This window comes from Nyctibius grandis, chromosome 18 (genome assembly GCF_013368605.1).
Source record: "Nyctibius grandis isolate bNycGra1 chromosome 18, bNycGra1.pri, whole genome shotgun sequence".
Lineage (NCBI taxonomy): Eukaryota > Metazoa > Chordata > Aves > Nyctibiiformes > Nyctibiidae > Nyctibius > Nyctibius grandis.
Genome location: NC_090675.1, coordinates 11,648,348 through 11,663,149, shown reverse-complemented (window position 1 = coordinate 11,663,149; position 14,802 = coordinate 11,648,348). Strand labels below are relative to the sequence as shown.

The following is a 14,802-nucleotide window of genomic DNA, read 5'->3' as shown; positions in this document are numbered from 1 at the left end:
TTAACTGGGAGGAATTTAGAATAAAAACAAGAGAACTTGCTTTAGGTACAAAGCATAAGGTGATAGTTCCCAAACAAAACTGTTATTTCCATTATCGCACTCCCATGAGAAATTATGCCATTTCTTGCCATCTGCTGCACTATTACTAGCTGTTTATAATGACAAATCCATCATGCTAAATATGTTCAGATGAAGGCTGTAACATATGCTTTCTATTAACAAATGATAAAGAATATTGTAATACACTGCAGATGCAGTTTCGCAAACTGCACTGTTTAGAGGAAAATAATGGCACGCATCACTGAGCCCAATCCTGTTCTGGAAGCCACAACATGAGATAGTGCCTGTATTAACTTCCACACTGTTTCTTCATTAAGTGAGTCTTACATGCTACCAGATCTTGTACACGACTACTACGGAGCACTGGAGTAGAAGCAACACACAGGGTTTAGCCAAGGATGTAGACTCCAAGTGCTCCTCAGCTTCAGTTCTCAGACAAGGCCAGATGAGCTGGGCAAAGCACGATTTCCAACAGTTGGCACAGAGTGACAGCATGTGCGTATGAACATAGTTGCAGGAATAGCGAACAGATGTTTCACTGTGAACTCAATGAGGGCAACCGACAAGCGCTCCCAGAGAGAACTGTGATGAAAGAAAACACCCTTATAAACACTACCCATTTTTATAAGTCAATTTGCTCTCTTTAGCAAGCAATGCAAAAGCACATAAAGATCAACAGCACAGTGACACGTGAATACACTCCTCAAAGTGGGGCACCAGCAGCAAAGGAACCCTAGCAATGCCAGGCATGGCACTACTTTTCATTCCTACAGCACTCAGGAACTTTAACAGCAACACCTCTTGCACCTCTTAAGCAGAGATGGGAGAAGAAGTCCAGAGCACAAAGCACTGAAGGCTTCTAGGCTCCAAATTGAGCCATATTGTACTGTCCTGTATGAACTATCACGTATACCAGCAGCTTCACCCTCCAATGCTCCACCTCTGCCACTCTAGCCAATGCTATAAGGCACTATCTAATGCATTAAATAATGTTACAGGGACTTTCTTGGTACATTTTCATAATCCACATTAAAAATAAATACATTTAAAACAAACTCAAAAGAATCCTGGTCTCTCCACACCCATTTCCCTTCTCAACATAACACAAGAGCTGTGCTGGTTAACATTTCTATTCTATTATTATCTCTGGTTGTTGAATAGCCTTGGTACAAAGAAAAATGAGAAGAACTTCAACTCACGTTGCTTTTCCTGTAGAAAGCCAGGTGAGCAAAATGCAGACTCTTCACCTGCAAAAGGAAAAAAACACAATGTGAAACAGGATTGCTTTACATGAACGTCAAGCTCTTTACTTTTTCTACTGTATTGCAGTAAATATTTTGCAGCTGACCACTATGCTGATTTCTAAAACTCCCATTGGCGTCAGCGGGAATAGCTCAGCATATGACACACTTGAAAACTGCTCTAATCTATTCATCAAAATGGTTAGTCTGGAAGCCAGATTTTACTCTTTGTTTCAAGAAATGCATCACAAGCAATGAAACTATAGCTAGGAATCTATTTGATTACCTGTAGCATTAGCCACTGAATCGCTAAATAAGAATTAGCATAACTTACATAGCAACACAAAATAGATTCTTATTCCAAATATTTAAAGACCAGTGTTTTTAAGAATGTCTCTGTCCTTCCATTCCCTCCCACAGTCCACCTGTCCAAGGAAAGTTGCAAGTACAAAAGGATTTTCTCAGATCTAAATAGAAAAACCTAAAATACAGAGACACAAGGATACGGGAATAGAAGGGCCTTTCATTTATTTTGTGCATATAGATAAAGGCCTCCTACAGCACTCAGGCCATTTCTACCATGGAGGGTAAACACCTTTGCCATCATTCCATCACTACAGAAATGAAAGCTCAATGGTACCAGCCTACACCTACCATCAGAGCTGGGATGGGAACACAGGTCTCTCAATCCCTCCCCTAGATTCCTTCTTCAGAGGCCTAGGCAAAATTTACTCTTTTTCCTGGAGCCTACCTACCATTTGAGTATATTCAAATAAGCAATAGAGACAGCACTTTTCCCCTGAGACACAGTCTGAATAAACAGCGGCAACATGATGTTCTATGTATTTGGAAACAAAAAACAGATTGGTCAAATGACAAGGACCAGGGAAGCTGGTGGCACTACATGATTTGTGAATAAAACCGTGCACATCTTGCAATCGCCTGACCAATGATTTTCTTGTGTTCAGTGGAAGCGTCTGCCCAGTGCCTAAAGAAGACTATAGAACTTGTATGCACTGTTCCTCATCTGATGAATTAACATGCTGTTACACTAAACCCCACTAGAGAATATATGATGAATAATAATAATAATTTTTAACTCCTCTGATGGATGCAGCAGTACAGAGTAAGAGCTCTGCCACAATTCTCTTTTTCTTCAGATGCCCCAGCTATCACAATTGATAACTTGGCTTTTAAAGGGAGTAAAAAGAAAAGATGACAGGCTCTTCAATACACAGAACAGAAATCTGCTCTTCTCCATTCTTTGTGCTGAAACTGCAAGCAAAGAGACCACCTCGGTACCTGACTTTTGAGGAATGAAAGTTATTTGAATTAACCACTTTCCAAACTTCACATACAATCTCTTTCATTTTCAGTTCCTCACCAGGGCAATTCACAGACTGCTGTTCTGCCAAAGAGCTTGGGTCACAACTGTTATCTGCTTTCAGCTTATTAGGGAAGAAGTACTATCTGCAATAGCTCAGAGGGAGAGTAATTGTTGAGGCAAAGCAGCCATCAGTCGTTGCCTTGGGAAGAATCTGTGAAGCGCTCAAGAATGTGAGAGCTAAAAGCAAAAACCAGGCCTCCATGTCAAGAGCACAGACCAGCCTTCCAAAGGGCTTGTATACACAGTTCTGTGAATTACGACATGACTGGAAAACAACGAGTTTCATAAAGAAGACTTCTTCCCATAACAGCTTTAAATGGCTGTGCAGATGGAAATTCTCCATCTCTAAAGAACAGCTCTTGACAGAAAGTGAAGCCACTTTCACTACAGAATTTAAATTCATTTTTATTTGGTAGATTTCAAAAACAGACAATTACTTTTTTTAAAGATTTACTAACAAATTTCAACTTTGAATATACGTTTTTAACATCTAGATTTAGGTCTTTTGGTATGCGTTACTGTGCCTGTCCTGCATTTTTCACAGTTTAAAAGAGAAAAATAAGCAGATGGCAGGCAAAAAAATGAAACAAAAACATGAAAGCAAAACAAAAACACCAGAAAGGAAACACCTGTTTTTAGATGCTAAGCAGTATATGAAAGTCAATAATTTCTAGATCTGCCCTATGTTTTCATGCACGCTTTCTAGTTCTTTTTCTGTAAAAAGCTCCCATCACATTCGTGCCACTGCCTTGTGCAGGATATGGTGAATAACAATCACTTTGCAGGCACAGCATATACTCTTAAAGAGCAAGTGCAGCAAGGAAATGTGATAGAGGGGCACAGATATTTCTCAACGTTTTTTAAATTGCAGTGGTTTTGGGAGGGATAGAGTTAAATTTCTTCATAGTAGCTTGTACGGTGCTACGTTTCGGATTTGTGATGAAAACAGCGTTGATAACGTCTTTCAGCCACAGGTTCCTAGACTTAGGTTCTGTTCTCATTTCCTCCTCCTTCTCACGAGTGAAACATTCTCCAGCTTCAGGACACAAGCCACAGCACAGACTACAATGCAAGTCTAAAGGTCTCCTAAATCACATTATGTTTCTCTTCACATAGTCAGCCCTCAAGAGGTTCAAGGTATATGAACACAGACTGAAATGCAGACGTGGCATATTTGAAATTACCCTTCTGAAGACATTTACTCTGATACGACAGCAAAAACTTGGGGAAAAAAACTTGATGGGAAAATGTTGTGCCTGATTAACCCCTTGAGGGCATTCTACTTCATCTGTGTAACTATGGTCCTTAAAAACTAGACTACCAAAGGGCTGAGATGTTAGTCCTAAATTTAGAGACAAACTCATGATGACAGGTTAGTTTATGAGGAGTCTCACCAATTCAAAAAACTTGATCAAAAGAAATCATGCTAGTGAAATTAAGGCAGTGGGAACTCTATGCTCTAAAGGAGTGTTAACTACGCTCATCAGAGGAGTCCAGATATTTTCATCACACAGCAATTTCCACAGAATCTGCAAAAAATTGCCACTTCTCCAGCCTGGAATTAAAAGATGATGTGCAATTACTCTAGTTGCATGCTACCAGCTATTGCAATGCTACAAAAAAAAATTAGTGAGCAGTTTTTTGGGCAGTGTTGAAACCATAATAGAATCCACCTTACTTTCCCATAACGGATTGGTAACACCAGTAGAAATAAACATATCTATTCACCGGAGAAAGCAGCTGCAGGTAAAAACAAGATTCACAAAGTTACCTTTAGTGTCATGCTCTGGTACACAGTCATTACACACACACGTATCTCTGCAAATCTGTGCTCCTGAGATGTCAGAGGGCATTTTGTACAATTCTTGTCTCTTGTTTTGCTCTCCCCTGGGATTACATTGCTAATGGGATCAGCATCAGAAGACAGCACAGCAGAACAGAGCTGTGTGCCTCAGCACCAGTGCAATATTAGGGGGATTCTTCTTTGCCTTCTTCCCCACACTTCCAGTCCTGCAGCACTAGCTACTGGAGTGCCAGTAGGCTTCATAGCATGCATGACTTTCTCTGTTCTAATCACCTGAATTCATTTAACAACGTAACTATACCACTGGAACAAACAATGTTCATGCTCCACTTTAGAACGTGGCTTTCACCCCAGCAAGAATACTGTGAAATTTAACTTCTGAATAGAAAAATCTGTTAATTTTTTTTTTTTAATGCCATGGCAAATGTAACACTGGTGTGAGCATAATTATGTCAAACTTGGGAACGTAGAAGGAGAGGGAAGGAGTAATATACCTACAGATGGTATGACCCTCTGGATGGGAATGGCAGCCAGGGAAACTCTAGGCCCAAAGAAACTGATGCAAGAACACATGCTGTTTTCAGCATGTGGACCAGATTTTAATACAGGTCGAAAAAGGAAAAGGGAATCTGTGGAGGGGCTGCAAGGAAAGCGATACTCTCTGCAGCAGGACTCAGCTCTCAGCTAAAAAATATCTTAGCGGCTAGTTTAAGCTTCCTCCGTTTTGCATGCATTCGCTGAGCTGTATTCTAGAACATACAGCATCACAAAATTAAATGACGGCAGTTGCAGAACACTGGTAACCTGCCCAAGTATAAACTGCTACCATGGATGATTTGCAGAAATCCAGTTCACTGCTTCTCTCTAAAACCTGCTGCTATAAGTAAATCTGTTCTTTATACAAGCCACCTTTGTGTTTTGGAATGCTGTTGGCTATTCTAGTTTCCATCCTTCCCTTCCACTGTTCACTCCACTAAGGCAAATTTTCTGTTTGCCATTCTTCACATTATTAGGCAGTGGCAGATGCTATTGCAATATATTTAATAGCAGTGTAAACACTACAGTCACCTATGTACAAACACCCTTTAATTAATTATATGACTCTAGGATGACATGACAAGGAGAGGGAAGATCACATCCTACTGGGGGGAAGGAAGAGAGCAGTTTGTTTACACAGAACATTCACCGTGGACAAAATTAGGCAAGGCAGCCTTCAGAGGAGGGAGAGAGAAACACTAGTACAAGGTAAAAATCACTATACTGAAAGCAGTCACGAGGGTATAGAGATTTTTCTGTTATATTGAGTGTTTTGACCATTGCATAAATGTTGGAGAACCCTTGAGATACATGGCAGATGTAGCAAAGGAGACTGAATCAGTGAGCCAATGGAAAATGAGACCAGATGAAGAGCTCGCTAAAAATATCTTCATGTGCACCCAGTCTTGCACAGAAACACTAGTTTCCTGTAGGAGTTTAATGGATCCAACTCAACATAGCTCATAATTTCAGATACTATGGGTTAGTATTCACATCACAACTGACAAATATCTTAACAAAAAGACTAAACCATTCAATGCAAAAAATTAACCATTCCCATTTAAGTGGAAAATGCTAATTCACAGCCAAGTTGCCGTATCTGCAACATTTTCTCTTTATTGTCTTGACCTAATCATCAAATCTTTATTTTTTAAACATTAAAAATGCAAAATTCAACAAAACAATTAAGACCCACATATAATTAGGCTGAAAAGAAATTAGTTGATTCCATCTCTACAGGTTTTATATGCAGGAAAGAATCAAGTGAGAAGGAAATATATATATGTTTCACATTATTATACAAGGAAATTATACAAATACACAAATTATACAAAGAAAGAAAACAAGAGAAAAAAATATAATACACTCCAATCTTGCCTGAAAAAACTGACCTTAAAAATCAAATTAACAGCTGCCCTCCTGTCATACTTTGCAGTTAACTCAGAGCTGATTCCTAGCACCTTGGCGGTGTTCTTTGCCAAAGGTGTATTTAACCATTGCACAGGGAGCTGCAGGCTCTGCTTTAGTCCTAAACAAGCACCATATATACAGATTTAAACACTGTACGAGCTTTAGCATTGACTTAAACTGAGATTAATTTTATTTTACGAGAAACAATAGATGTTTTCCAGACTACAAAGTCTTTCTCCTTCTGCAAAATCATCAATCTGGAGAGTGATGTAGCTAAATTCTCCTCTTACACTTAGGATTTGTACCTACTTGGCAGGTACCTACCTACCAGTTGAAAGTTTGATGGTGACCAGTCTCCTGAAGTTGATGAATTACTTCTCTCTCATGTTAATGTTTCTACATAATACATGACTGGTTAGACCCTTAATTTGATGGAAAGATAAAGCAATACTGTTCCACAGCCAAATTAAGAACTGCTTATGCCCTATGAAGTAATAAAACAGTAATTACTTTCTCATTCACTTCCCTACCTCTACCTTCCACTACAGCGTGAGATTAGGGTAAATTTTTGTAGCAGCTGTCAAGCGTATTCTATCCTTCTGTCTGGTGTCACCTTACCCTGTGTTGCATCACGTTAGTCTGAGCAGAGATTGAAGAGGTCTGGGACAAGGACAAAGGGATTTTCTTAAGTGGTTAATGCTCTTGAACGCCCAATACAATTTATGGTAGCTCGGTGCACTTTTTGAAAAGCTAGCCCTTGTGAACAGTCCACTCAAAACCAAACCAAACTTTCTCAAAACAGAAAAAGACTCACTGTCATTGAGTTAAGTCTTCATAGCAGCCTTGTGCACACAAGACAACAGAAAAGATTAATTCCAAGTAGTGCAACAAAAGCTGTCGCGAATCCTAGGGCTTCAGAATTGCAATGGCAGCACCAAACACAAGGGTGCCCAACGTACTATTGTGGAAGTAGCTAGTGACTGACCATCCCTTCAATGCAGTAAGTCTCTGCTAAAAGCTACTAGGACAGATTCTGCTCTCTCCATGTAAGTCCAGTTTCTTCAGCAGGGTAACACTTTACAGTAGTCTTTGCAAAGGATCAAAAGGCACTCGCATCAAAAAGCGCTGCAATTGAGAGATCACTGCTGCATATTTTCTGGAAGCACAAATATGCTGTAGTAATGCTTGTTTCAAATTAGTGTAAAATACAATGGTATAACCGGATGACACTCTTAGTCATATGGTTTAGTTTTAGGTAGTCCTGCGAGGAGCAAGGAGTTGGACTTGATGATCCTTATGGTTCCCTTCCAACTTGAGATATTCTAAGAGTCTATGAATTAGCTTACTCCACAGATGTATATTAAACTTAAATTTAACCAAAACCATTATTCTAATCTTTCAGTTCTGTTCAGTGCTTTGTGGACATTATGACAGGAGAACAGAGACAGCAGTTGAGGGAATCAACAGGAAATTGCCCTTGTCATCTCTTAGAAATGTGCTGCTTCACATATAAAACAGGCTTTTTCCCCCCCTTATGCTAGATGGAAAAAGATGAGATCCAAAAGATATGATATCAGACAATAAAAAAAAAAAAAAAATCATCACTCAGTGATGTATTTACTGTACTTAAGATCTCAGGAATTTTTTGTTTAAAGGCGAGTTACAGAGAGTAGCTGGAGTGGTAGGGGAGTGATAGCGCATGCCATGAAGTCAACAGAACTTTATAGTCTACCATTCAGAAGCCAGAGTCTTTAGAGAATAATTCTTTGTAAGTTTTAAGGTGAGAAGCACAGAATTTGTCATTAGGCATTGCACAGCTCAATCCTAGGTGGTGCAGAAAGGGCAGGAATTGCAGGTTTCCATACACAGGCCTAACACAACTTGCTCGGCAGTAGCACGTCCCAGCTCCAAACCACTACCTTGTAATGGGCTGGATGTGAAGAATAAAAGTTTAATCTAAATCGACAATTCAAATGAGTCCCAGAAAGAGAGCGATATTACTGTCAGCACTATTTTGCAGATAGACAATCAATGCGTTAAAAGATTAAAAGATCTGAGTAACCCGGTCTTGTGCAATGGGACCAAGAAAGGCCTTTCACTCACCTGATATGAAAATTTCCAGTTGTGAAAGCTGATCATGTCCATCTATTTTGCTGGTTATCAGTAAAGCAATCCATCAGTCTGTATGTGTGGCATATGAAGCACAGGAAAAGTGAATTTCACAGGCATTTTACAGTCAGTTATGTTTTAAACAACTAAAAATTAAATTGCGTTTTGTTAATTGCCTACTTGAGAATTCATCCTCATTTGAAGCATTTTAATTCAATTAGATGGATTTGCAGAGTAAAATAGTAGCATATTGCTGACAAAATTGACTAATGGCTCTTAAAATTTAGTTATAGTGTACTAAATCAATAGCCATCCTTTGTGACAAGCTGTGTTACAGAAATTACATTGTCATTTGCTTGCTTGCTTCCTTGTTTACTTTAAATTCTACAAAAATATCACTAATGCTACTATTTTTTTTTTTTTTAAAAAAAAAAGATCTTCACCTTGCAGAAATAAGGTTGCAAGCCCAGGGTATGCAGCAGATTTTACAATGTCTTCTTGGCTTCAGGCATGAGAAACATATTGGCATTTCCAGTCCTACCAATTTAAGGATGCTGTGATTGGGGAACTAAAGATAACTGCCTTAAGCCTGTTGTACAAATTAAGTTTCAAAACAAAGAAACATTCAAGGTTTACTGGAGTTTTGCCTGTTTCACTCTTTGTTTGTGTGTGCGCATTTCTGAGTTTTTTAATGTTTATATTTTGGAAAATGCAAATGTATTAAAACCAAAACCATCAACAGAAACGTGACTTTTTTTTCCTAGGAAGACTTCAAAAGAGACAAACCCACTGCAAAACAGCCAACAGACAAGTGTTTATAGAACCCTTCTAAAAGAAGCCCAAGTTCAAGCCCCTGCTACAAATCTGGTAGAACTGGAATTTAAACCATTTTACAGAAAAGTTAAGTAATTGTGTTTGGTTTCTGGAGCAAAGTCTTGGTTGTGGGGGTGCTACAGAGGTGGCTTCTGTGAGAAGACAAAAGGAGCTGCCCCCCATGTCCAGAGCCAGCTCCGAGATGGACTCACTGCTGCCCAAAGCTGTGCCCATCAGTGACACTGGTAGCACGTCTGAGATAACATATTTAAGAAGGGGTAAAAAGCACTGTGCAACAGCTGTGAGCGAGAGAAGAGAGAATATGTGAGAGAAACAACTGTGCAGACACCAAAGTCAGTGATGAAGGAGGAGGAGGAAGTACCCCACACTCCAGAGCAGAGCAAAGTATATGTCTCACTACGTTTGAGTATGAGCTGCATGGAAGACCACAGACTGTCAGAAGAGATGAAAGAAAATAAGTCTTGACTGCCAAACTCCTGCCTAGGACACAAACCTACTCTGCACCAACTATAGGCACATTAATTTCACTTAAATTGGACAAACCTTAAAACAGAGGAGCTTCAGGCACCTGAACAAGAATGAAACAAATCACACAGAAGGTAATAGGTGATTAAAACCACTGCACTTAAGCAGGAGCTGCTTAAAAACACGCACATGCAAAATCGGTTTTCACAAGAGGTAAGTATTAGTCATTCTGATTTTCATCAACTTTTAAGTTAGACTATTTTAAAAGGCAACAGAGGACTCACTACATTCTTGCTAGTGTAAAAAATAGTATTTTGTGAGGTATGCCAAGCATTGACTCTACAGTTAGAAAACAAGGGTCTAATTATTAATAAAGTAGCCACTATTCAGTCATGATCCATTTTCCTTTTGCTGCAATTAATTACAAATAATGTCTGTCAGGATCACAAGTGTTCCATCAATAAGGAGCCAAATTTTATGTTTTGCCTTATGTGCAATAATATGCACCAGTCACTTTACTGGGACTTCATGCCGTAACCAAGCACAGAATTTGGCTCTTTAACAGAGTAGCTAGGGATTGTCTCTGGAACAGAAATCTGCAGAACGGTCCTGTTGTAACCAGAGCGTTAAACACACCAGTTCTCAAACATGACGTAAGCATCTTTTCCCCTGCTTCAACAACAGCCACACCTATCAAAGCAGATTTACAAACAAGATGATAGTTTAGACTTCATAGACTCTGAAGTCCATCACCTCCTGGCTGGAACATCCAGCTAAGAGCTGGCCAGTGTCAAAAAGCAGTAATTATTTGGGGCTGGACAAGGAGTGTGGGGCTGTGGGAGAGGGGGAAGTGTAAGAGCTGGCAATGAGAATGCTTCTCCACTTGTTTCTTAGAGGTCACAAAATTACGTCAATGGTGTAACTGTTGGCACTCACGCAGCTAAAATTTTAACTGATGTTCTAGATGCTCAGTTCTCTGTATCACTTGGCCAGGCCCCAGACCCAGCTAAACCCCTTAAGGAAACGTTAAAGTCATTTTCCTCAGAGCCTGCAGGAAATGTGCATAAGCGAGCAGGCACTTCTACACATCTCCAATAAGTTCTTTATGAACCAGAAGAGCAATAAAACATGACTGCTTTCCAAATGAGCTCTTAATCATCATCTGTTACTTAAAACATCGAAGGTCAACACATGTCCTGTCGTACAACACGGTTGTTTGATAGGCAAAGCCAGACAGATTTGTTTTTGCTTTTTGTACTGAGGTCAAGGTTTCATAGCTTTACTGCAATATAACTTTGAAAAGTTTCAGAACAAGAAAAGTCACCTATTGCCATTTTAATGAGCATCCAAACTTTACCCCCAAGTGTATTTGCTCTCGGATATTAAGTACGTCTTCTGGTGAAAGCCAGAAATTGTGTGCTCCTGAGAACCACGAGTTGTGCAAGAATAGACAGTCAAAAGAATCAGAAATTGCACACAGCCATTTTCAGATGTTATCTGATTTATCATATTTTACAAAGATGTATACTTCTTTTCCTTAGAAGAAATAACGACCAAACAAGAACATGCCAATTACCTATTATCCCACAACTACACCATGAATTCACATCACTGCAAATATCCTGCTATTGTGATTTTAATACATAATCTAAAATAGACCATTTCAACCTTCCTACTCACACATTCATCTATCTTTCTGGAGATCATCTTCATATCTCTCTAAATTTCTAAGGAAAGTTTTCATAGGAAAAAGCTATTCACAGACGACAAAGATGCACAAGTACTTTCCATTCACTGCCAGGCCAACTTTCCTTCAGGACCTCTCCCACCATCACTAACTTTCTACCCATGTCAAGATCAGTAAGAAAACCTGTTACACATACTCAGTAATGTGATAGGAATGCATTGTAAGTAAAAACAATATAACAGGGCAAATAAACAAAGGAGATCCATAAAGACTGCATTAAGATCAAGTTTGGCATTTGCTAAATTCTGAAATCTTGGCTTTGCAAACTTAGTTCTGGAATATTCAGCAACTGTAATGAAATATGGCCTGTCCTGACCTTCTGGTGTGTTGGGCTCCTGTCCCTTCAGTGAAGGGCTGGAAGTGAGATCTGCTGTCAGCCAGCCAACTGAATAGATACACTGTTCCCGCCTCCAAACCGCTACACAGCAGCCAAGGGACAACACAGTCCCAAAACTCACTTGCATCATAAAAGCTACAAATGAGCTTGGAAATCCACTGCTCTTACAGTTTCTAAGGTTGTTTTTGTTTTATAAAAAGCACAGAGCTAAACAACAGACATGAAAAATTAAGCCTCTGGGCAAGAGGAAGAGTCCAATGTCGCTCAAAAGGCAAGTCAGTCTCCTTTTGTTCAAAAGGGAACCGGCTGTGCTAAAAAATGCCACCGACAGAAAAAACAGATGGACGAAATAACAGAAAGGAATGGAGAGTAGCAGCACAAGTAACAAGACAACACAGTCCTTAATGAACTGAGAGTTTGGATACCTTCAGCACAGTCTCCAGACTGTTCTTGCTTTTCTTGTGGAAGAGACACCACCAGCAGTCAGAGGGTAGCAGAGAGCTCAGCAAATCAAAAATCCTACCAATTAACTGCAACACGTAGTGATAGAGACAGCACTACCTCAATGTTAGAGCCATTCAGAGGCTTGAACAAAACACTTTTTTTTGTTTCTCCAGACAAAATTTGCAGAAAACAAACAGTAAATAGGAAATGCTAAAAAGACCACTCCATTTCAACACAGCTGCCTTTCCCATCCTGCCATGATCAGTCAGTATTTCTCTATACCAAGAAACAGCAGCAAGAGTGCAGCCTGCAGCGGAAGGAATGTTACTGTCGTCATGAAAAGGATGCATAGCTTTGTATGCATCACAAGCTCAACTGCTGGTGCAATTATTATGCAAGCACCTTAGCAATTGTGTCATTTTTCTGCAACTGTACCAAGGACAATTATATGTGGAATTCTGTTCTTTTCCTTGCTGCATGACACTTACAGTATACACAGCTGGTGTACAGAACACCTTTCCCCTTTCCAGACACCTTCTACGTCATGTCTCGGTGAAAGAAGGCAGTACATGAAAAGCAAAGTCTAGCAGCCTTCGCCTAGAAGAAGCCTCTCTGGCATTTCTGGTAAGATGGCCAGGAATCAGGGTTGTCCAGCAATGGTTGTTGGCTCACTGAGGACAGGCAAAAAACCAGAGAGCCACAGGCAAAAGCAAAAACTCAACACAAGAAAGCCATAAAACTTGCATGTTTTATTAGATCTGATGCCAAAAAAGAGGCCTGAAGTTGCAATGCAGCTTGCCAAATTTATGCACAGCAGCTCTGTCTGTGGCAATGATCCAGAAAATGCCAGCTGCTTCTGCTCACCAGTTAGGAAGGCAGAGGTGAATAAAATTCCCCAGCGTGGAAGTTACCAGCTCAGGGAGGGCAATCTGATCTACTGAAGCTGCAGAACAACACAACCTTTTTCTCACTGCTGTTCAGTGTAATTAAAGCTGGTTCATGTTCATGGGTGTACGATGCTGGTCAGCTGGCAAAGCCCAGATATATTGGCATTGAACTGCATCGCCCATTCCTTGACAGCTGCATGTTTCTTCTGCTCTTTAGAAAAATAAGATGGATTGGGGCAGGGGGGAAGGAGGTGACAAAATGAAGGGCAAAGAGCAGTGAAGCCTGCTGTCTGTATATGGAGACTGAGTCATAGCAGGACTGCTTATCTCCAACTGCAATGGCAAGCACTTATTATCTCCCTATGGAGCTCTGTGGCTCGTCATCCATTTCAGATGCTTCTGGATTCCCTCATACTTTAATTTGCGTGTGTGAGAGAAAAGAAAAAAGAAATGGTATGATAAGCTCTTATTACACTTTCCAGCTCTCAAGTCCACATTTTAAAAATGCCAAATATAACAAGAGATGGGCAACTGAGGGAGAGAGGATCTCTGTTATTCATGTGACCTTAATATAAATCTTATGAGGTTTGGTCTCAAACAAACATGACTTGACCTCATGGGTATGTCTACTCCAGCTATGGCATTTTTTTCCCCAGGATTTCACCCTTTGAAATGCTGACACGGATTTAAGTTTACATGTCAATTACCATCTTGGATTGAATGACATTTTTTCTGTAACAAGTATTTGCCTGGTTTTGTGGTTAAAATATATAGTAACTTCATTTCCCGCTATTAAGAAACTCAAGTAATGAAATATAAAGCATACATGTAATTCAAAGTATACAAACAGTCTTTGCTGTATTTGCAAAGACTTCTTCACCTCACCTTCACTGCACTGTGTCAAGAGTACAAAAACAAACCAACAACTTCAACCTTACAAACATTAACAATATATACTTAAAGTAAGGATATGAACTCAAGATAGCTGGAGGAAATACAAAGCACTGAAATCCAACAGGCTGAATTTGTTCCTAGTGCTCAGTACATGCAATTTTCCTTAACGTAAGCGACAGATCCTTTGCACCAGGAGTGAATTTAAATGTATGACTATGATGTGTGAAAATGCTTCTGTTCCACAACAGGGAAGGCATCCGCATCAACACAATTTATGCAGCTCTATGAGTTTTTAATTCAGCTTGATTGCTGTTTGTGTTATCTTCTGTAACGAAAACTTAATAAATTTAAATGCTGCTGCCAGTTTTCCCCCAAAGCCTCATTTCTTCCTCTGATGAGAAAGGTTGTGCTGGTCAAGCACTCTCAGTCATACTTACTGAGAATCAATGATTGAATTAAATTATATATTTGTCATTTATAAAGTTCCTGAGGACCTTGTCTGTCTCACATTGGAACTGCAGCATTACTTAAGTAAGTAGTGTCCAGTGAGTCTTCAGCTCTGCCTAGAGAATACTGTATCTTCTCATACATCTTTATTTGTTGAAAGAGCCCATAATTATGTGCTTTATTAATCAATTTATTAAAC

General features: G+C 39.6%; 1 protein-coding gene across 1 annotated transcript in view; it reads right to left on the bottom strand.

The window, feature by feature from the left end:
* Positions 1 to 14,802, bottom strand: part of PITPNM3 (PITPNM family member 3) — a 64,496-nt gene that overhangs the window by 33,446 nt on the left and 16,248 nt on the right. Inside the window, exon 4 of the mRNA XM_068415616.1 lies at positions 1,260 to 1,307. Coding sequence (XP_068271717.1) covers positions 1,260 to 1,307 — 48 coding nt within the window. The remainder of the gene's footprint in view (positions 1 to 1,259; positions 1,308 to 14,802) is intronic.